Raw genomic sequence first — 22,783 nt, 5'->3', positions numbered from 1 at the left:
ATCTGTCTACAAATCCATAGCCATCTTTTTCCGCATTTGGCTTGGGTTTTGCAAGTAGACTCGGTTGACAGAGTCGTGAAGCAGATTGGCGGCAGATCTTGCAACCAAACCCAGGCTAACTGACTTACATCAACTTATAATTTGTTACAGAATCTGCCCTTAATCGGCCGCCAATCTGTGCACAAATTGTTTACAGCAGATCCTACCTCAAATCTGTAGTCATTCTGGTTACAAAAGCTTATAACAGACGTTGCACAAAACCTGGCTGTGTAGGTTTGACTGACTGAGTAACTATCGAAGCACTGCACATGATGTTTTATTCTAAGATAAAGTAAAAATCGTAATGAGAATGACAGTTCCGTGAATTATGACTGATGTCTGATCTGAAATTCACTCATCCTTAAAAACGCTAACATCTGAAACGACCTAATACATCGAAACACGTGATTCACATAGTATCTAATCTTCTATGCTTTGTGTGCATTATATTAACCAATTAGCTACGAAATCATAAAAATATATCAAATGAAAAGTATCAAAGTATGACGGAATTTGAAATGTTCCCATATTTTCAATATCAACACATTGGCTGTTGGAGCTGATTTTACTTTTCTTTCCCCATGTGCCAACATATCAAACCATAGTACAGCAATAAAAGTACATCTTCATTACTCCCTTGTTCAATCAAATTAAAAGAAACCGTAAAGTCAATTGACTTTAGTGGAAAACAAACATTTTTAAAACCGTAAGAACAATTTATTTTATATTGTAACTTTTGAAACAACAAAATACTAGAAAATGTCTACACTATGTAGCATAACATGTTATATAGCAAAGTTACAAACCTTGTTAGAAAAACAAAAAGGAAAATGTTATATACATGATGTTACATAACATTTTTCGTGTTGTATAGCAATTTATATGTTATCCATTATGTGTAATACCATTTTTAATAATGGGATTCGAAAATAAGTTATACAAACTTGTTACAGATTTGTCCAAAGGTATCTTGTAACAAGTTATAAAAACACGTTGCATAGAAAAGTTATATTACAATTTGTTATGTAACACTGTTTTGCTGTATAGTGTAGACGCAGCTTTACGGCGGCACTGTGGGCCTGATAGGGTATGACCCGCCGGCGTGTCACATGGCAGCCAACGTGTTAATTGATCGATTGTCACAACAACTGTTACTTAACAGTTTTGTTATTACAGAAGATAAAAAATGTGCGAGTGTGTATATACCGGAAACCGGCGGTTAGAGAGTGAATATCTTGTGTGAACAGGCCCTAAAAGCAGCTCGAAAAGCAGAAAATAAATGTCATAGAAGCACAGTTAATGCGGCCTCAGACGGCGTCGAGTCTGTCACTTCATCGATAAGTGGTGGCGAAATATTATACAGAGTGTCCCATAATCTGTATGACACATTATGCATACATAATATACCAATATACAGGGTGAGTCAATAAGAATCATTATCTAAAATAACTCGTTATCTATTCAGTGTATCAAAAAATGTTTTAGTGAATTATGCAGCATTTTAAAGGATGGCATCGGATGGATACAATTTGATTGTTTTATATCTTATTTTCTTTTAAATATGAAGGTGACCTTGAGTTTTTTCAAGGTCAATGCGTCTTTTTTTAATAACAAAAAACGCAAGAACACCGTGATATTTAATAAAAAGTAAGATAAGAATGAAATCAAATTGTATCTATCCGATGTGCCCTTAAAATGCTACATAATTCATTTAAACATTTTCTGATACAACTAATAAGTAATCAGTTATTTTAGATAGTAGTTCATATTGACTCACCCTATATAACAATGCACATAATTATTGTTCGAAACTAATGCTTAATGTAATTCATATGACATTTATATGAACATTTTTCATTGATTTCGAATGCTGAATCGATCGATCTACTTCCAGGGATACCTGAAAGTAGATCCCACATATTATGGGACATCCTATATAAATTATCGAACCGTGGCCGTTTTAGTATCGAGAATACATAGGCTTGTCGAATGACCACAGTTCGACAAAAGACTTTCTTTTAATAAAGTAATTAAGTATAAAAAAAAGTAATAAAGTATATTTCTTTTGTCATTATTTATCGATAAAGGGGCAGGCTTGCTGAACCACGCGCCGTCTGAAACCGTTTATAGGAGAACGAACAAAAGAAAACGTTTCATGCGTATGCAGCTTTCCATGAAACAGTCATTGTAAAAATGAGCAAAACAATTTACCTGCGTTAATGACTCGGTATCGCGTTGACTGTCGTTTATTAGCGATTCGGCCATACTGATGTCGTCGTATTCCTCCTGATCCAACATCACCGAAATTTCATCGTGCGTTTTTGTCTCTATACCTCGCAAACATCGTCCGCATAACTGCCCTCGTCTAGAAGAATTCCATTTTTTTTTGACAATATAAATTTTAAAGCTTATGTCCTTTTAATTGTTCGAATTTATTTTTATATAAAATAGCACTAATATAATATAATTGTAATCTATGTAAGTTAAAAAAGTGTTTACTATTAATTTGTCAATGTGGAGTACTGAAATGTCAATTTTTAGAAGGAAATGTAGAAAATGTAGATTAAAAGAAATATCTCTTGGCCGATATTATGTTGAATATTTACATTTATGTCATGTGTTTCGAGAAAATTAGATTTTAGTGTCATATAGATTATTTCTAATAGAAAGTTACAAAATTTACAGGAATATTTTGTGCGTGAAGTTTATTACAATAAAAGAATCTCGTAAAAATCGATCAGTAAAGTTTCTTATGAGAATACAGATAACTCTAAGAATTATTGCAATTAATTAAAATTAAATTAACTAAATTAAGTTATTATTTGCAGTTAATTTGTCCTTTCTTAATTATTTATACACGTGTATTCATTAATAATTGATAAATCACATTACTACTTGTTCATACAATTCACTTAGGATTAATTTTATTATTTTTGGAGCTTTTTGAAAAACCCTTTATGCGTTTCATATAATATTGTAGTAAGTAAAATATTTCATTTTCCTTCTGTGAACACTGAACATTTACATAAAATTAGCAACAAACGTTGTATTCGCGGAAAGTGTTAAACTGGTTTTAAACTCAATTATTGTTACTTTATTCTATTGAAGTATTATACAACTTTTAATCAACTATTAAAGGTACAAACAGCTTTTTAATGATCCTCCAAATAAAAAAGAAGATTCTAATTTCTTTTAAATTGTGTAATTATTGATTTATTCGCAGATAAATTTAATTTAAATTTAATATTTATTCGTTATAATATAAATTCAATATTTATTCATAAATAAATCAGTAAATAAATCAGTAAACACATTACAAAATAATACACGATTATTTAAAAAGTAATCGTAGAAAATCTTCCACGTTGTAAATATAGATTACAAATACTCTTGAAAATCATTTTGTTGCAACATTTTTTATTCAATTTAAAAATACTCTCAGTTATTTTGTTGCAACATTTTTATTTAACTTACAAATACTTTTAAAGTCACTTTGTTGCAACATTCTTTACTTAATTTACAAATACTCTAAGAATGTATTTGTTGCAACATTAAAAGAAAAGGAATGAATTTTCACGAAACGTACCTGACTTCCTCGAGCGCGTTTATTTCCTCTTGTAGGTTTTTCACATCCTGGGCTTTGCTCCGCCAAATATTTATCTGTTCCTCCAGAGCATTGTTCTCCTGAAGCAAAGACGCCAGTTGTTGTCCAATCTCCGTCACCTTTTTTTGTTCCCTTGCCCTTTGACTCCGCGCCTCTTGCAGCTGTCTCATCAGATCGGTCACTTCTTCTTCAGGTGGGGCAGCGTTCTGAAAAACATTTTCATGACTTCATATGGCCTGACCCCGCCATAAACCTTTCTAATTACGGTTCGTCGGACTGTTAACTGTTGGATTTACAATACGCGTGAATCGCTATTGAAAACGAACAAAGTCCCAGATGCGGGCATACTAAACGGAAACGTGGAGATTATGAGATTTTTGGGACACCCTGTAATAAATTTTACACGACGTTAGCCTTTGAGTGCTAAATACTCGAGTATTGAGAGTGTATACATGAATCTACATTATCGGTAAAGTTATCGATAAATGTTGATAATACTGAAATGTTTTCAATAAATATCTACAATATCGAAATGTTGTCGATAAATGTCGACAATATCGAAATGTTATCGATAAATGTCGACAATATCGAAATATTATCGATATTTCGATATATCGATAATGTCGTTAAAATATCACGACTGAGGTAGACTGCAACGCATTAATTGTAATAAAATCATTTAAAATCTATTTATTTTTATTTTAACTTATTACGGACAACATATTATAGTGTATTTTGGCTGTAATTTTGTTCTCCTATCTGAAAGAATTTTGGTGTATTTATGTGTATATTGTAAGTTATATATTATAAATATAAATATAACACACACATGTATTTCTCTCGAAATTACATCGTTAAAAATATTAAAGTGCCCAATTTATGTTTTATTGATGCAAAATTGGAATCAATATTTGATTTTACTTTTTTGTACTTTATCAAAATTGGCTCCTGTACCTACTCATATTTATTGAATATCTATGAATATTTTAATATTTTTTAACGATGTATAATTTCGAGAAAAATATATGTATGTGTTATGTTTATATTTATAATATGTAAGTCCCAATAGAAATAATTAAATTTTAAATGATTTTGTTACGATATCTTAAGGATATTATTGAATTATTGGTAAGTACGAATAAGATATCGAAAATTTATCGTAACCGATACTCGCACCTCTACCTCGTACTGTATGTGTATTTAAAATATATCAATTGACTAAACAATGCATAACTATTTATGTATCAACAAGTAGGTCAGTATTGCGTTCTAATAAACTGTGACAGTTTGAATTCAAAACATGTTTCTGCCCTGTTCGTTTTTAAAAATAATAAAAAGCTTTGAAGGACAAGAACAAGTATGACTAAAGTGGCCATAGGTTTCTGATTTCCCAGAAAAAAAGTACTGAATTTGATTGGGTATACGGTAGATCTTCAATTATCTGGACACCGTTTATCGCTTAATCCAGCGTTCTGTTATCCGAACTTCTATGCACGGCAGAAACACATTTTAAATGATTGTTTGTTAAGACTATATGTACACATATGCATATTGTGTAATAAATAATAATTTTTTGTTTTTATCAGTTTGCATAATCGAGGTCTTACTGTAATGGATTACTTATTGGAAGATCTAATAAATCTCCACTTTAACCCTAGAACTACAGTCCACATTTCAGTTACAAATTTTAAATATCGGGTGAAAGGAGGAATACCCAGAATAGTAACAATTCCCACAGACTTTATACAGTATATAGTTTTTATTTGTATTTCTTTGATTTGTTATTGGGCATGCTAATTTATGTTTATGTGTTTTTTTGATTGTAATATACATCTAGCGTGAGAAAGTATGTCTTTGAATATGTATGAATAGTGTTGTATAAAGCTCGAGTCTTCGAAGCTACAAAGCTTAGAGTATAGACTCAGTCTTTAAGGCTACAATCATATGAAGCTCGAGGCTCAAGGCTCGAGCTCCAAGGCTCGAGTCGTCGAGGCTCGAGGCTCGAGTTTCAAGGCTTTGAGTAGGCGAGGCTCGAGCCCCGAACCTCGAGGCTTTTATGTTTAACACGTTCACTGCCGAGCGTGTTTCTGCTGGTTGTGTTTTCAGCGCTAAAGAGTGATTGCCCATGAGAATCATATAAAAAAATATTTCACAAGTTGATTATATACATATATTGTGCAACATGTTCATGTTTGCACTTATTGTTTTCAACTACCATTCTAATATTCATTGTATTTGCAAAATTATAAACGTTATTGTTTGCGGATTTTACGCAATTTTATTGAGTTCGGTTGTGCCGGTTATCTATGACCACGATGGCGGTTAGCGTGTTAACAATAATGAAATTAACACCAAGTCCTTAATATTATATTTCATTTACTTTGTTTGTACAACTACGACTTTAAAACTTTCAACATATAGAAAAAATGCGTTTTGATAGTTCCACCAAATGGTCGGATCCGTGTCTTCAAATTCTTGTGATACGTATATTGTTTACAATAAAGTATTTATTTGTTTACAGTACGCACATATTAGAAAATATAGAAGGGGATAGTACTTTTTGGTCCGTGGTGTGTCTCTGATTTTTCATTTTGTAGTTAGTTTGATTTCCATAGCAGTAACATATTTTTAAAGAAGAATATAGTCTTTTACATTAAATAGGTATGTATCTACTGTAATCGTATCTCAGTAACTTGTAAGTAACATATACTATACTATATAAGTGTAGCTTTATTAAACACATTAAGATATTTTAATATTAATTTGATACTGCCCTAATTATCAATAGCGTATTCAACAAATTCTCCTATTTTTTCATAGAGATAATCTCAAAGCATTAATTTTGATAGCGTGTTCTAACATTAAATATATTAAATTTCAACGAACTGACATATCTTTAATAAGTTCTAAATACTTCAAATTCGTAAAATACAATACTCAGCGTATGAGTGATTTTGTACGCCAACGTACCGTGCAGAGCATAAAGGCGAAGGAACCGATTTTGTTTCAATCGTCAAGGGAACTGAAATAACGATGACGGTAACAATCAATTAGTTTTAAGAAACAACCAAAGCAAGAATATAGTGAGCAGAAACGCTATAAAAGATATAAAAAGGCCGGATAATAAACTGGAATTTATATAGAATTTAAAATTTAAAATTCAAATTACAAATCAAGTTGTACAATGGATGAAGCATCGGTGTCATTTAATAGTTCTTTTAGTGGAATCTCTGATAACGAACACGAGGCAACAATGACAGAGGTCCATCATAGAAGTTCGTGGAAATGGAATTGCTTCGAAAAGAAAGAAGAGGATAAAGTACAGTGTCGTAGTTGTAACCATTCTTTTTCTTTCAAAACATCGCATAGTATTTTAAGAAAACATTATAAGAAACATGAAGGAAATGTTTCGCAAGCAACACGCAAAAATGTTGGGAAACATGAGACAAAATCTGTTTCTGTTCTTCAAAATCTGTTGATGAAGTTCATACTTCAGGGAAGTCATTCACTGCGTATTGTAGAAGAAGAAGCTTTCGTTAATTTCGTGAGTGGATTGAACCCAAATTATAAAGTTCCTAGCAGGTATACCATGAATCAGTTAATTCAGAGTACGTTCAAGGAAAAAAAGAATAAAATTATTCAACATTTTAGAGAATCAAATCATAAAATATCATTAACATTTGACTTTTGGACCTCCGTAACACACAAACCATATATTGTTATCACTAGCCACTTTACGATGAATGGTACAATGCAGTCATTACTAATTGATTTTGACATGATCCCATACCCTCATAAAGCCGAAAACATTGTGCAAAAAATTAAACGCGTTATTGAAGAATTTGATCTTAGAAATAAACTTATAGCTCTTACCACAGATAATGCAGCAGTAAATTATAAATGCCTATCATTATTAAAAACATTTAATGGAGATTACAAAAATGTAACTCATATTCCATGTATTGCTCATGTTTTGAACATAGTAGTACAAACTGGTTTAAAAGAAATCCAGACCGAAGTTAATAAAATATCAAAACTCGTTCACTTTATTACGTTTTCTGGTAAGAGGAAACAAATATATGAAGAGTGTTGCGTTTTATTACATGTAAAACATTTAGAACTTATTAAAGATATGCCAGTTCGCTGGAATTCAACATACCTAATGTTACAACGCGCTATTACAATGAAAGCAGTTCTAAATTATCTGTGTGAAGAAAGGAGAGAATTTATTGAATACAATATTGATTCTTGGGACAATATCGAATTAATAGCGAAATATCTTAGCGTTTTTAATGAAGCTACCCTTATCTTATCAAAATCGAAATATCCCAGTATATGTTACGTACAAATTGTTATTCAGGTATGTATTATTATAAATTACAACATATAAATTTTAATTATTTACTATTATTAATTAACTAATTTTTATTTACTTCTATTTAGATACTATTGCAGCACATATCTAATTTTAAAGACGACATTTTTCTTAAAGCATGTGCTACCGTTATGGAAACAAAATTGAATAAGTATTTAGCACCACTCTTGAATGATTTCAGTGAATTTTCGGTAATTTTGAATCCCCGTCTAAATAATGATTATTTTGTGAAGAGAGGAAATCTGGATGCTTTAAAAAAATTAAAGCACTATTTTCAAATAAATTATTATTCAGAAGAACATACAGCAAAACAGCTACAAACCGAGGAGGCAGGGACGAGATGTTCTACTGCTTCCATATTTTCTAGTATTTATAAGGCAAAGGAAAGTAATTTCTGTGATGAAATTGATATGTATATAAATACAGAACAAGAATCCGAAGAAATTGATCCAATCGCTTGGTGGAACCAGCGGAAAACATCTTTTCCAAATTTACGCAAAATGGCCTTGGACATTTTGTCAGTACCAGCTACGAGTGTCCCTAGCGAACAATCGTTTTCGAAAGCTGGCAATTTAATTACTAAAAGGAGAAATAGACTGAGTCAGTCAACGATTCAGGCCTCCATGTGTTTGCAGTCATGGCTGTATTTTTTAAAAACTGAATAAAGTATAATATTATAGATTTAGTGTTAATTCCATTATTTAACACTTAATATCGATACGGTATCAGTCACATCACTATCGATACCTTGGCGGTATCGGTTTATCCCTACGCATATGTGCGTCCACAGCATTCGAAGAAAAACATTTCCAGTGAATTAATTTGACACCGTATTTTTCTCGTGCAAAACAGTTAGGAGATTGTTAGGAAGCTGTTAAGACTGAAAACGGAATAGAAACTTCGCGTTGCAAGGTTTTTTCTTCCTTTTGCACGATGAAAACCGAGATCCCATCCATCGTTCGAAGTTTGGTGGGTAAACGGAACCGACCGATAATCATTCGACTTATCTGAGATCATGGAAATTTTATTCTATGAATATTAATCACCTGTTGTGTGCTGCCACCCGGCGTGACCGATGTTTTCCATAAAGTGGTTTGTGTGTGCGCGGTAGTCGTCGATTTGCTCGTGGCCTGTTGCCGAAGTAGACTTTCATGTTGTTCGTGTACCTCGTCGATTTTCTTCTGGAACTCCTCGCACCGGGCTTCTAGACTCTCGATCGTTAAGCATTGGCTGTTCAAGGATTGCAAAATAAGAAAAGAAATATGAATTAAAAGCTGATCTGAATCGAACTACATACATATGTACACTTTATAGCGTGAAATTGTATATTTCACCCGCTCAATGTATTTTTTTGGTATTTAGGGCAAACATTTTTTTCATAAACTCAAGTTCAAATAGTCATTTAAAAACTATTTAAAATATCTTTTTTTTACAAACAATGTGTTTGCTCACGATAAAGAAAAACTGTAGTAGACAAATGCAGCTGGCGGGTTAAGCAACGTTTACATTGGAAATATTAATAAGTTGCATCAGTATAAATCTTGATTAATACATATATTTATAATAAATTTAATATAAAATATTATATATTTAAAATAAATTTTGTGGACTTAATCGTTTTCGCAAATGAACGGCTCATTTGACCGCCTATAACCCAGGTGTCTTTCGTGTTTAAAACAAAATTATGTAATGTGAAACTAATAGCAATTAGTTTATTTTCAGAACTGCTTATGCAGAATACAAAATACAAACAAAGAAAAAAGTATAAAAAATGCAATAAAATATATAATAGCAAGTGTTATAAACAAATCGCAGATTATGTAGACTAAAGTTTCTATTTTTTCACTAGTTTAATATACCAGTGAAATGAGATCATTCTGATTTTTATAGAAAACTCTCGAACAGTGAGAAATTGCATAAACATCCGTAACTTTAGTAATAAATGTTATTTTTTGTAATTTGCAAAAAAATGTATCTGTAATATCATCTTATGAACCGTTTATCAATTCAGTATTAATCTTCTCTAGAAATATTATTGAAATATTGCAACTATTCTCATACCTTTTGATGAGCTTTTTGTCGCTCGTGTTCTCTATTACAAGACGGTGATTAGCTCGCTCCAAGTCCTGAATACTAACTTCAAGTTGCTCGTAAATTTTTAGTCGTGAATCGTTTACTTCCCTTAGTGCAGCGGTCTGTTTTTTCATGTACTAGAAAAACATTCACGTTTAAATAAGCACGTGACTTCCATTAATATGGGTACATTAACTGGAAATACCAACTGCATCGCTCGAATATTAAACACGTTACTTATTTCTTAAATCTCTTTTATTATTATGTAGTACAGTATAATCTCCCGTATGCGAACACCCATTATCTGAATACCCTAATACATTAACGTTCTATTATCCGAACATTTTTTTATCTAAATTTTTTGTTATCCAAACACCTTACTATCCCAACGTATGTACTCTTATCTATTTTGTTACTCGAACATCTTACTATTCGTTCCGTTACTCGAACGTCCTACTATTTGTTCCGACTGTTCTACTATCCGATCTGTTTCCGACTGTTCTATTATCCAAACGTTCTGTTATCCGAAGGTACTACTATCCAAACATTCTGTTATTTGAACGTTCTACTATACGAACATTCTGTTATCTGAAGCTACCACTATCCAAACGATCTGTTATCCGAACGTTCTACTATTCGAACATTCTGTTATTTGAACGTTCTACTATCCGAACATTTTGGTATCTGAAGGTACTACTATCCAAACGATCTGTTATCCGAACGTTCTGTCATCCAACCGTTTTACTATCCGAACCTGCTGTTTTCCGAACACAGTATCTCCAGCAACAGATGCTTTTTTTGTTGAAAATATGTAGTGTTTACACATACATTGTATACTTCTTCTATTCGATCGAATTTTACACAGTCACTTATGTCGAAAAATTTCTGTAATTCAGCAGACAAAAGGATATGGTAGCCATAAATAAATATTTAAACAGACTGTCAGTTTTCTCGATTTCTATTTAAATAAATGAAGTTGGTTATCAGAAAAGTGATTATTCTATTATCCGAACACGTACGTCTCCCTATTAGTTCGGATACGGCAGACTCTACTGTATTACGAATGCAATTAAAATGGATATTCATTGCAAGAATGTGTGACTCACTGTCTTGGCCAAAATAAGTTGGATACTAATCAATTTATCAATCATATTGCTATGAAAATTGTGATTACTAAATTTGAGAGTGATGGAATAAATATTTCCGGCATTGTAAGTAACTTGAAACATAGTGATTGATGAATTACCTCTATTTCTTGTGCCTGTTCTTCGACAATGGTCTGTTGCGACTTTATCATGTTCTCCAATTCTTTATTCCGTTCTAACAGTGTCTTGCCAAGTTCTGCCGCCAACTGCAGATCTGCAAAAGATTAACAGTTAATTAGAAATAATTATTTTATTTTATTATTTAGAAGATTGAAAAATGGTGATCTAGGTGGTTGGAAAATACTCTATCGACGTTGGATTTCGTATCAGTTTCACGCAAACATTAATTGCAGTTTACTTTTAATCTTCATTTAACATGTAGAAAATTTATAATTGTATGCAAAATTTGACTTGCTACTATTTTAGTGCAATTTGAAATGATTAACAGTATACGTAGAGTTCTGATAAATTCAATATTTTCAATTTAATTTGTAGGGATGTATGCACTTCGAGGAAAGGATATCTGAATAGTCGAAGTAATTAGCCTTGTTATAGGTAGTAATTTACAGAAATGCAGACGAAGTTCGATTTAATTATTCTTACACTATACTTTTTTGTTAAATAACTCAACAAAAATGTACGATTCACCCTAATAAATATTAATAAATAGATTCGGATAATCTATTAGACTATGAATGTTTATGTAAATATCTACTTTAATTGTTGTACAACTACAAGTACAATTGTTTTTTGTAAACTTTTGTACAACAAATTTTTTTATACAATGCATACTTTAAAAGTTATTTGAGGTGTACGTGTTGCGTGGACCACCCTGTATGTATAAAGTAAAACTTAAACTTATTAACGCCGTTTCATTCTTCCGTTTAAGATTATCTGGAAGATAAATATCATGTTCACCAGCGGGCGACGAACTTTGCGCTGCGTGATGGTTATTATTAAAAATTAATTTTAAAAAAACAGTAACTTCTTCAAAGATGAATAAAAGCAAAGATTCTCAGATTTTGCTACGTTTTTAGCCGAAAGAATAGAATTACCCCCATAAACTTGAAATTTTCCTAGGTGCAACGTTCGATACAAAATCATAACTCGCCCAAAACAGTTCCACCGATGAATTACGTGGTTTCTCTCGCGGGGCAAAGAAGCATTAAATGTGAAGGGTGCGTGTGAAGATCGATCGGTTGATTCACGCGCCTGGTGTTAATTGCGATCCCAGGCTGGCATGATTCGGTCTATAGTTAACGCTCTTTCTCGTTAGCGACGATGGAAGAAGCATCGCGTGCCAGAGATCAGGTATCGAATGATCTGAAACGACCACGAATCGGAAAGGTGATACTGGATGCCTCGGATAGGCGAGACTCGTCGTCGTTAGCGCACTATTGTCGTGTTAACGACATGCATGGATGATGTAACTGATTAATCGAGCCAGCAAAATTTAATTACAGCCAACACCTGTATAGGGTATGTGTCCCAATTATGGAGCCTTTGTATTAAAACCACCATTAAAAAAATAATACATGTATAAATAAACGTAAACAAAATTTTTTAAATAAATTTAATCAATTAACAAATAAGATTCAAAGTAACAAACGACAATCTTAACATGTTACAATGTTATAAGTATTTATTCAAATATATGCATTACGCTTTCGGTGATTTCATAGAATTTCTTGTCTAGAACTTTAAGGAATGCTTACTGAACTATTTCATATTAATCAGTTATTAGCAGCATTTTGACTGTATAAAGTGCATATTATATCTTAAATAGGTTTAGTGTAATTAAAAAAAATTAATTCAGTGCCTACAAATATTTTCATTTTTTCTTTTAAGGAAATTCTGTACCACCGCGAGATTCTCAATCTTGTCCGTAATACGGAGCCTTCGTGGGTCTTCCCCATAGCCGTATTTTCGTTATCTAAATCCCAGATAACAGAGGACATCTTAAAGACGCCTGTTTTACGGCTATTTTAGGTCTAAGGCGTCTTTAAGCCGTCTTCAAGGCGTCATGTGCTATCTGGGAAGTGAATTATAGCAAGTATTACATCAATTAAATTTATTACATAATTACGTGTTTTTTTTTTATTAAATGACTCACCATAATTCAACAATATTTGGAACAAAATAGCCCTATCTCACCAAAGTCAGGTTAGGAGCGACATTCAAAGACTCCGTAATACGGGGCACCGAAACGTGAACAGGATCCGAAACTGGGGGCACCGAAATACATATGCAGCTACTGAAAGGGTTCCGTAATACAGACAAGAACAAGTGTTTGTATTTAATTAAATACCTTGCAAAGATTTAATTTTTTTATTTAAAAAAAATTCCTTCATAAAAGGGAATTGTTTAGCAACAGATATTGATTGTCAAAATATGAAATTGATGTAGCAGTATTTTTTTGTTAATATATGATTGCGCAAACTGGTTTAAAGCCTCCGTAGTTGGGACACAGAGTATGTGACATAACATGATTTCGCTCTAACACGATTAATAAATTGGAGAAACCCCCGAAATACGACGGTTTTGCTCCATCACGAGTCAAAGGAGTATTTTAAGGGGATTCTTTTTTTGCATTTTGTTATAGTTTGGAGTCTTGAAAATGTGTTCCTAAAATATAATGGTGAAAGTCATAAAATTCTCGAACCTATAACAAAAAATAAAGCAGGCTTTGAAAAAGTTATGGAATTTTTTAATAGGTCTTATTTAAAATGTGGACCGTGGAACTTTTTTAAACGACGTTCTCACATTATAAGTTCTTATGAAAACGAAAGTTTTAGTTTGAATAGAGCTTATAAAATATGAAAATAAAAATTTGTCTATTACGGGAACAGATATTTTGTTCATTAATATTAAAACAGTTCTCAAGCATTGTAACAAATACTGAATACTATTCAATGAATAGTACTACGACAATATTAAATAATTATATTAACACGATAATATACTATTATAGTTATAATAGATACTATCGCGCTGAATAGCAAATATTAAATAGTATAATAATAAAATACGTAGGTATATGTATACATATTATAATATTGTATTGCAGAATTTCTACGTATTCCAATTCATTTAAGTTATAAAAAAATGTTATTTAGGTATTATCCTTGACAAGTTCTCTTTTCTGTTCAATACTTCTTATGAAGCTACTAATTACTTATGTTTTTCATACTTTTTATTAAATAAACATATGACTAATATGATATATTGTTAAATAAAACTACCTAATAGGTACGTTTACTTGTCTCGTGGAACCTTTTTTAATAAATCACCTAAACAACTCGTTTCCGTGGAACTTTTATTATACAGATTCTAAAATATCTGTTCCACGAGAACACTTTTTAAAGAAGTTCCTAAGGGTAGCATTTCTTTCCATAAAAATTCCACAGGAGCAAATATTTTCTTAAACGAAATATATAAGTTCGAACAGAATTTTTTTAAAATCGATAGATAACTGTTTATTTTTTTTTTTTTAAATTTGAACACGTTTTTGTCAAACCTATTTTTTAAAATGGCGTCCACGATATTGAAAAATCTACCGAACCAATTTGGATCAAACTTTATGGTAATATTCTTAGTACCAGAATCTAGTATTCGATTTTTTTCTTCTTTTAGTAACAAAAGAAGTTGAATATTTATGTCGCAAACTACAAGTGTAATCCCAAACAGCCGCCATTTTGTAAAATATTCATATTTTCAAAATCGGTTTCGACAAGTACCAGCTCTTTTTCTCTACTTTAATATAAAATTAAAACAACTTGTTTCAGATAAAAGCCCACAGAGAGATATCTGGTACTTCAGATGGTGTTTTAATGAAATGGGTTATAATTAAATGGCCGCCATTCTCTTCTGTTGATAGATATATAGCTCCATTTTTCAGAAATTGCTACGGAAATAACATACAATAAAATGTATATGTTGAATTTTTAATAAACAACAATTCTGCATATACAACAAAATTTTCTAATTTTCCCTTTTAATTTAGCAGCTCAACTAAGCTTAGATAAAAGTATAATAAAAATATAAAAATTAAACTATACTTTACTTTTCCCTTTTAATTTAACAGCTAAACTCTAACCATGGGCGTAGCCAGGTTATCAGTCGGGAGGGGGGCAAAAATATTAACTCATCGACTAACACAATGAAAAAGGCTATACTAGTATTGTTTTCTTTTTAAAGTCATAAATCGTTGAACATGTATGCATTTTGTTGATAGAGGCTGTTGGTCGTCTTTCAAATTATACTGCAATATTAAATATTACGCAAAAATTTTGTAACTCTGGGAAGGGAGGAGGAGGGGGGGCAAAATCCAATTTTTTTTGTAGGGTAGGACAAACGCCACTTTTTTCCGTCTAGGGGGGGGGGGTGGCTGCCTACGCCCATGTATGTAACCCCTTAACTCTTTGAGGCACACGATTTTAAATAAAATAAAAACCCTAGTTGCACAGAATTTGTTTTAATATAAAAAAAATTATATAAAAATAAAATATTAAACTGTATGACTATGAGTAACTTCAACTTTTCGAGGTTGGTTAAAATATATCCCACCATGCATAAAAAAAGCTAAGCAAAAGGTGGGACAGTTTTTAACCCATCTAACCCTAAAGAGTTAAATTGTGCTGTCCTTCTGTCCCTGACTGTCTAATACCGTCAGTTGCCGAGGAGTCAGATCGGTCCCAAACGATCGCGAATCATCGAAAGAAGCAGGTGAACTTGACGTCGAGCGTCCCGATTCGCGGCATTCCGTCGTCCTGAAACCGACGACCTCCAATCCAACGTTGCCCACAGGCAACGAACGTGTAATCGTGTATACTCAAGAAGCTAGGGCCAAGGACCTTCGTGCCGAGCAAGCGCGACCCAACAACCGTTTTCTCTTCAGCATCCCCTGCTGTCATTATTGTCGCCCGACTCGCTTTAATGCTCAATCGTGAATTCCAGAATTTTTCGAGTAAGTGCATTACACAACATAAATCTTTTAACCTTCGACTACTTGTCGAGTTTACTTATTTTAAACAATTTACGCGGTCATTCTCGTATCTGATAGCGTATTTCACGCGCTATAGACATTGTAATAAATTTTGTTTATTTATTTATTTAAACAATAAACTTTTGACAATTTTATCGCACTGTTTTGTAGAATATAAAAGTCATTTAGTTTTCATTCTAACAATTTTTATACTTATATATAGACTGCGGATTTTTATGCAAAATAAAATTTTATAAAGTCATTCTTGAAGACAAGAACAAAAGTAGGAATTTCTATCTTCGCTTAAGTATGTTATTGAGTTAAGAATAAAATAGAAAAGTCGTTTCATTTGATGAAAATTTTGTCTTTTATTGTATTTCGCAGAGTCTATAAATGCATAAAATCCGCAGTCTACTTATGTAGTATAGTTTTCAAGATATGCAGGAAAATAGGAAAAGTTTGCAAATAAATTTAATACAAATTCACCATAATACAAAGAAAATTCAAACTAGAAAACAACAAATAATCTTTTAAGTCCTAACTTCGAAACCTTGAAAATTTTTTTTCTTAATGGTTTTATCTTCAAATACTAATAACAATTACAAATTTATGTTGATAATTAGATAAAATTTTGTTAATAATTTGATTATTTCACCATTTTCCTGCTTCTATAATATTAAACTTTGTAAACTTTTAGTGGAGATGGAACAATTAAGAACTAGAGCGACGACGTGTTAACCTTTAAGGGATGTTTTTACCTCGAGGAATCGAAAAAGTAGCAGACAAAATTGCCTGATACTTCTATTAAGATTTCTTACAATCCTGCGAAGTTTTTAAACAATTTTAAAGAATTTTTGAATTTCTATTGTTAACGCAGGAAAATGGTTTGATAAAGTTTGATGTCAGCTTTAGTTAATTTACAATCTGATGGATCATTCAGTATGGTAATTTCTGTATTATAAATATCTATAACAATATTTCAAGGTTGAAACTGATTCGAGAATTGAGTTGCATTAATTAAGTAAAGAAAATTAACAGTCACAATGAACATATCTCTCTCTTTCACTTTTGTATGTTCTATTCCAATACAGAAATGAGAAAAACAGAGTAATTCAGTTAGTCTAAGATTTTATTCATACTGCAGGGAATTTGATGGTTAGATTGTGAAATTTGTGTATTTATACCATACGCAGTTACTCAAAATTCAGTACAGTATTTCAGTATTTTCCAAAAATGTTTCGGCATTGTTGTCATAACAGAAACTGATTTGTACGAGTAAGCATTTCATCATTCAGCAGCAATTTACGTATCGTAACTGGAGTACGAAAACTAAGAAGCGTTTGAGCATCTTCTTCAATAAAGAAATTTTTTGAAAATATCTCGAGAAGTAATAATTTTTCTGCCATAGTACCCTAATCATTTTTTACGTAGAATGAACAGAGTAATCGATCTGTATAACAAACAATATGCATTTCCATTTAAAGAAATGATGCAATTGTTAATTGCACATTCACTGTTGCATTTAAAAAAAATCTAAGGGCCTACAAATGTAGTACTCTTCGAACCATTTATCTTTCTCCTTTAGCATTTTTTTCATAAATGCATTGATAACGGAATTATTGCGTGAACTTAAACAATTGCGTGGACCACCGTGTATGTATGTATACATAAGAATCTAATCAGAGATAAATTTCGTCCCTTAATTTGATGCTAGCTTCAGTTTAATGGAATTAAGAGAGTATTAATGTAACAATGTTTTGAACATCATACAACGATTGATTTCTTCTCTATTATTTATGATCGCATCAATCGCTTGTTTAGGTTATTAGCGATAGACAATAATAATAATTGATGTTAATATTTCTATTTCAAGCCATTTAATTGTACTTTTTAAGTAATAAATTTACTTAACTCATTGGACCTAATTTAAATGATTAAAATAAATATGTTTCAAGTCTGTTTTAAACACGTCGAGACGTCCTTCAGACGCCTAAACTGGCACAAAATGCAATAAGTTGATTGTGGATGTTATGCATATTTAACAAATTTAATTGTTAACAATATACTAAAATGAAAACTTTAGCAATACTCAATAATCTCTGTAGTACTTTTAATTGGATATACCTTTAATATGGAAAACAATTTTTTTCAGTTTTGATTTCTGTGAAATGAACCATGAAAATTTGGAATTTACATAAACATCCACAGTCTAGAAATAAGTTACGTTCAACAGTATTGGTTTAATTTTGAATTCTTATGCAATAGTAGATTAATATATTAAGCTAGACGTAATGGAACTAATCTCAAATGCTAGCCACTTTTTTAAAAATATTTACAAGCAAATAACAAATATTTATTTGTAGTAATGAAAGTATTTCTCCTTCTACTTTCTGTTTTTACTTTTATGTATTATTATGATACAAATTTTTATCTTTGCCCATTCAATAATATGAATTATTAAACAATGTTCGTACTATTAAATATATTCTAATGTTTGGTCTGTTTGTTAATTGCAGTAGCAGGTTCTCTGAAAAGATTATCAACGTGTAATTTGCACAACATGAAATACCGTAATGTAAAACATTATCCTCGTATGTAAATACACTACAGTTCTAAAAGGACAATTATAACATTTTTCCCGCAGTATACTTGGCAGTTATTAATATTTGAGTTATTTTACTATACTGAAGTCTACACAGTTCTTATAATGGATTCGAGTATTTCTAGAATCAATAAAAACGCATTAAACGAGTTTGTAAGGAATAAGAGTGTGGAAATTGTTTAAACAGTTATATAATATCGATATTTTTGTCAAATTGCAGCGGTATGTTAAAATCACAGGTAAATATGCTAAGTTTTCGCTTTTATGATCGTTATATATTTGAATGTCCACCTTATCATGAAATAAAAACAATATTAAAGATCGCCGCAGTTTTTACTTTATGATCATTCCAATAATACTTGTACACGAGGAACTTTCTTTTTCTACAAATAAAACGATAAAAATTTGAATTCACAAAATATTCAGTCTATTGGTTACGACATAGTCCAATAAAATTACACATTTTCGTTTCAAAACTTGATCTGGGATCAGATATAAATGCAATATATGCTTCAGAAATTTCTATGTTCGACAGAATTATTGTCATTTATTCTATAGAAACTGCCGACAATCGAACGGCTCAAAACGAAAGTATAAACTTCTTCGAGAAGCATCAACTTACACGAAGACGATTAATTAGTACAAAGAAGAAAAAAAATTCGTGCAGACTTATAATTTGAGAAATTTTTTAATATAGTCAGTCCAGAATGTTAGTACACCAGTTTTACTTGTATTCATTATTATCACCATTCGATACACTGGTTATATCATTAACGTCAGTAATCGTAAATTCTACGAGACATTTGGCTTCCCTTCACACGCTAATTAAATGCCGAGCTCAGGTTATTTTCTCCAACGAGGGAAACGAGAATGAAAATAAGTAAGAAAGGAGAGATTTAAATACTCCACGTATGTACGTCTTACGGCATAACCGTCCCATTAAGTAATTTCTGAAGATTTTGATTCAATAACAGTTCAACATGTAGTACTTGTAATTACTATTGTTTACAATTCAGAATACACTTGCCAAAGTGATTAACTCTACAAAATTTATATTTAAATTTTACACTTAAAATTTATATTTAGAAATTAATATAAATTTATATTTAAAATTTATATCTAAAGTTCGTCTAAGATTCATATCTAAAATTTATTTTCACACTTTATATTTAAAATGCATATTTGCAATTTATATTTAACATCTGTATTTATCATTTATGTCTAAAATTTATATCTAAACTTTATTTGTACAATTTATTTTTACACTTTATATTTAAAATGTATATTTGCAATTTATATTTAACACCTGTATTTATCATTTATGTCTACAATTTATATCTAAACTTTATTTGTAAAATTTATTGTTAAAATTTATATTTAAAATGAATATTTAAAGTTTAAATTTAACATCTATATTTAATATATCTGCCTAAAATTTATATCTACAATTTATTTTTAAAATTTATTTTTAAAGTTTATATTTAAAATGTATATTTGGAATATATATAACATTTATATGTAAATTTATATTTCAATTTTATATTTCAAATTTGTATAAAATATAAAATTTTAAGCATCAATGATATGCTTTGGCGCTAAAAGTAAAAAAAATTCACAAAACGGAGTCAGTCACTTTGTCCTATGTACGACTCAATTGTCATTAGGAATAAGAATTCTTAGTCCATACTGACGTTTCTCAAATACTGCATTTATCAATATTCTAATTCTTCAAATCGATGTCTATTATTTTCATATTTCTATTTATCGTAACATCCGTAGTGAAACATGTAAAATGAACAGATTTAAGTAACCGTACTACACTATTTTAAATTACGACGTGCATTTAAAAAAAATTAGGTGTAATCATTACGAATAATCGTCCGAAAGCAACACGTCGACTTGGAACACGCTAGATGCCAAGAGAAAGAAACTAACGTTAATTTGTAACGAGGCATTCTGCTACCTATTAACTCTGAATTTCTGAGATATCACAGCCGTTCTGCCGGTACCTATCAGGTTGGTGAACGTTAAATGTCATCTTTCACAGTCAGTTTCCTCGTGTGATAACGCAAATTACGAGCTGCTTAGTTCATATGATACAAAATAGAGCGAATGGACTTGTAAGTGCATTCGAAATCAGTCGAGAAAGGACAAACTGAATGAATGTTAACACGTTAAATGTCTGTCCTTGGAGACCAACGGTATCTGTATCTTTTGTTTATACATAAACGCATTTTCCGTATTCACACCGCCGCCCAAATGGAAAGTAAAACAAAATTAGCTCCGTGTATAACGTGTTAAACCAGTTTTAGAAATTCAGCGAATTGGAGTGCGAAAATTTATCTCGTGTTCCCTCTACTGAAAGAATTCCCTTTCTTCAAATATTTGAATTACAAAACGATGCTGATGTGTAAATTGTCTATAAATAGTGTCGAAAGATTTTTTAGACTTCGGAACTGTTTTATAGCAGACTGGCCAAAGGTTAGTCGATCGTTGCGAAAAGAGAAAAAAATATTTCACCAGAATTATTTCGGTTAATCATATGCAGACGCGAAGAAGTTATATCCCTTCGAAGTTTTATTATGGAAAACGATATGTTAGGTGTGCTAAAGATATCTAAAAAAAAACAACCACAGTCCTCAACTTTACTTGTGTTCTCTTTTCTCTTTTCATTAATATTATTTATCAACTGATTTTAGAAAAATGGCACAACACGGTCCAAGAAATGTTCATTTTAATTTGACATACAAGAATTTTAAAACTCAAAATATCCCACTTTCCTGACCTTGGATTAAGATTCTACCGTTTCTTATTGCTCGATTAATTTTACAAAGATAGTATTTAAGTATTATTTATCAAGACACTGTTATGGATAAAATCATCTTCAAAGTTATATTACAAACGCAAATAAAAAAAATCATCGTTTCATTTTTATCATAGAAGAGTTTTAAAATTCAAAATATTCCAAAAATTATCACTTTCGTAATGTTGGATTAGGATTCTACTGTGTCTTATTGATCGATTAATTCTACACAGATAGTATTTCAATACAATCTATCAAGACATTGCTATGAGCAAAATTATCATCGAATTCATATTAGAAAAATGAATCAAAGAAATCTTCGTCTCACTTCTACCATAAAATAAGTTTGCAACTGAAAATACTCCAAAACCTTTCCTGACCTTCGATTAAGAATCTCCCTCATTTTCTTACAAATATTGCTCGATTAATTTCCCAAAGAAACTACTCAAATACCAAGGAATTATCTTCAAATTCATATAACAAACACACGAACCAAAGAAATCGACGTTTCACCTCTACCATAAACTACATTCCCGTCGTAGCACTCGTCGATCATCATTACACAGAAACGTCCAATCACGTTCTACTCTCAAATTCGATCAAACACCTCGACAACGTCTCAGAAATCCATCCAGACACACGTGTTCACCTGTGATGCTCGTGTACCTCCAACCCAGAACGATCGCCAATTTAAAAGATCAGAAAAAAAAGAAAACTCTTCCACAATTTTGAACTTCGTGTCCCGTCACGCGGCCCAGCCATCGATAACTCGCGTCAGGACGACGATTCATTCAGGGATATACCTTCCGGACCTTGAAGACAGGACAGCTCGATGGAGTAATCCCAACATTCCAGCGAGTTCATCTGCGTCTGCGGGTCCCAGACCATGTCCACGCTCGGCCCGTTCATCTTCCAGAGCGAATATCACTCGAGGAAAAATCCTTCGCGATTCACTATCAACCTTTTTCTCTCTGTCACTTAGGGTAAACTCGTTGAAAGGGACACACGAAATTTGCGCGCGCGCGCACGCGACCTGTCCACGAATCCTGAAGATAATACACACACACACACACACACACACACACATATACACTGGATACGGACGATTTTGGGGTCCTTTTGGTAGGCGTCCACATCCAGGTTGATACGGTTCCGCGA

At 31.7% G+C, this 22,783-nt stretch overlaps 1 protein-coding gene across 1 annotated transcript in view; it reads right to left on the bottom strand.

The window, feature by feature from the left end:
- LOC107187318 (cerebellar degeneration-related protein 2-like) overlaps positions 1-22,534 on the bottom strand; it is a 28,207-nt gene extending 5,673 nt beyond the window's left edge. The window contains exons 1-6 of the mRNA XM_015575391.1: positions 22,429-22,534; positions 11,338-11,450; positions 10,080-10,228; positions 9,065-9,248; positions 3,626-3,849; positions 2,251-2,404 (exon numbers count right to left, since the gene is read on the bottom strand). Coding sequence (XP_015430877.1) covers positions 2,251-2,404; positions 3,626-3,849; positions 9,065-9,248; positions 10,080-10,228; positions 11,338-11,450; positions 22,429-22,534 — 930 coding nt within the window. The remainder of the gene's footprint in view (positions 1-2,250; positions 2,405-3,625; positions 3,850-9,064; positions 9,249-10,079; positions 10,229-11,337; positions 11,451-22,428) is intronic.
- Between the last annotated feature and the right edge of the window lie 249 nt (positions 22,535-22,783).

The sequence above is a fragment of the Dufourea novaeangliae genome, unplaced genomic scaffold (genome assembly GCF_001272555.1).
Source record: "Dufourea novaeangliae isolate 0120121106 unplaced genomic scaffold, ASM127255v1 scaffold110, whole genome shotgun sequence".
Taxonomy (NCBI): domain Eukaryota; kingdom Metazoa; phylum Arthropoda; class Insecta; order Hymenoptera; family Halictidae; genus Dufourea; species Dufourea novaeangliae.
This window is presented reverse-complemented; position numbering and strand designations above follow the sequence as displayed.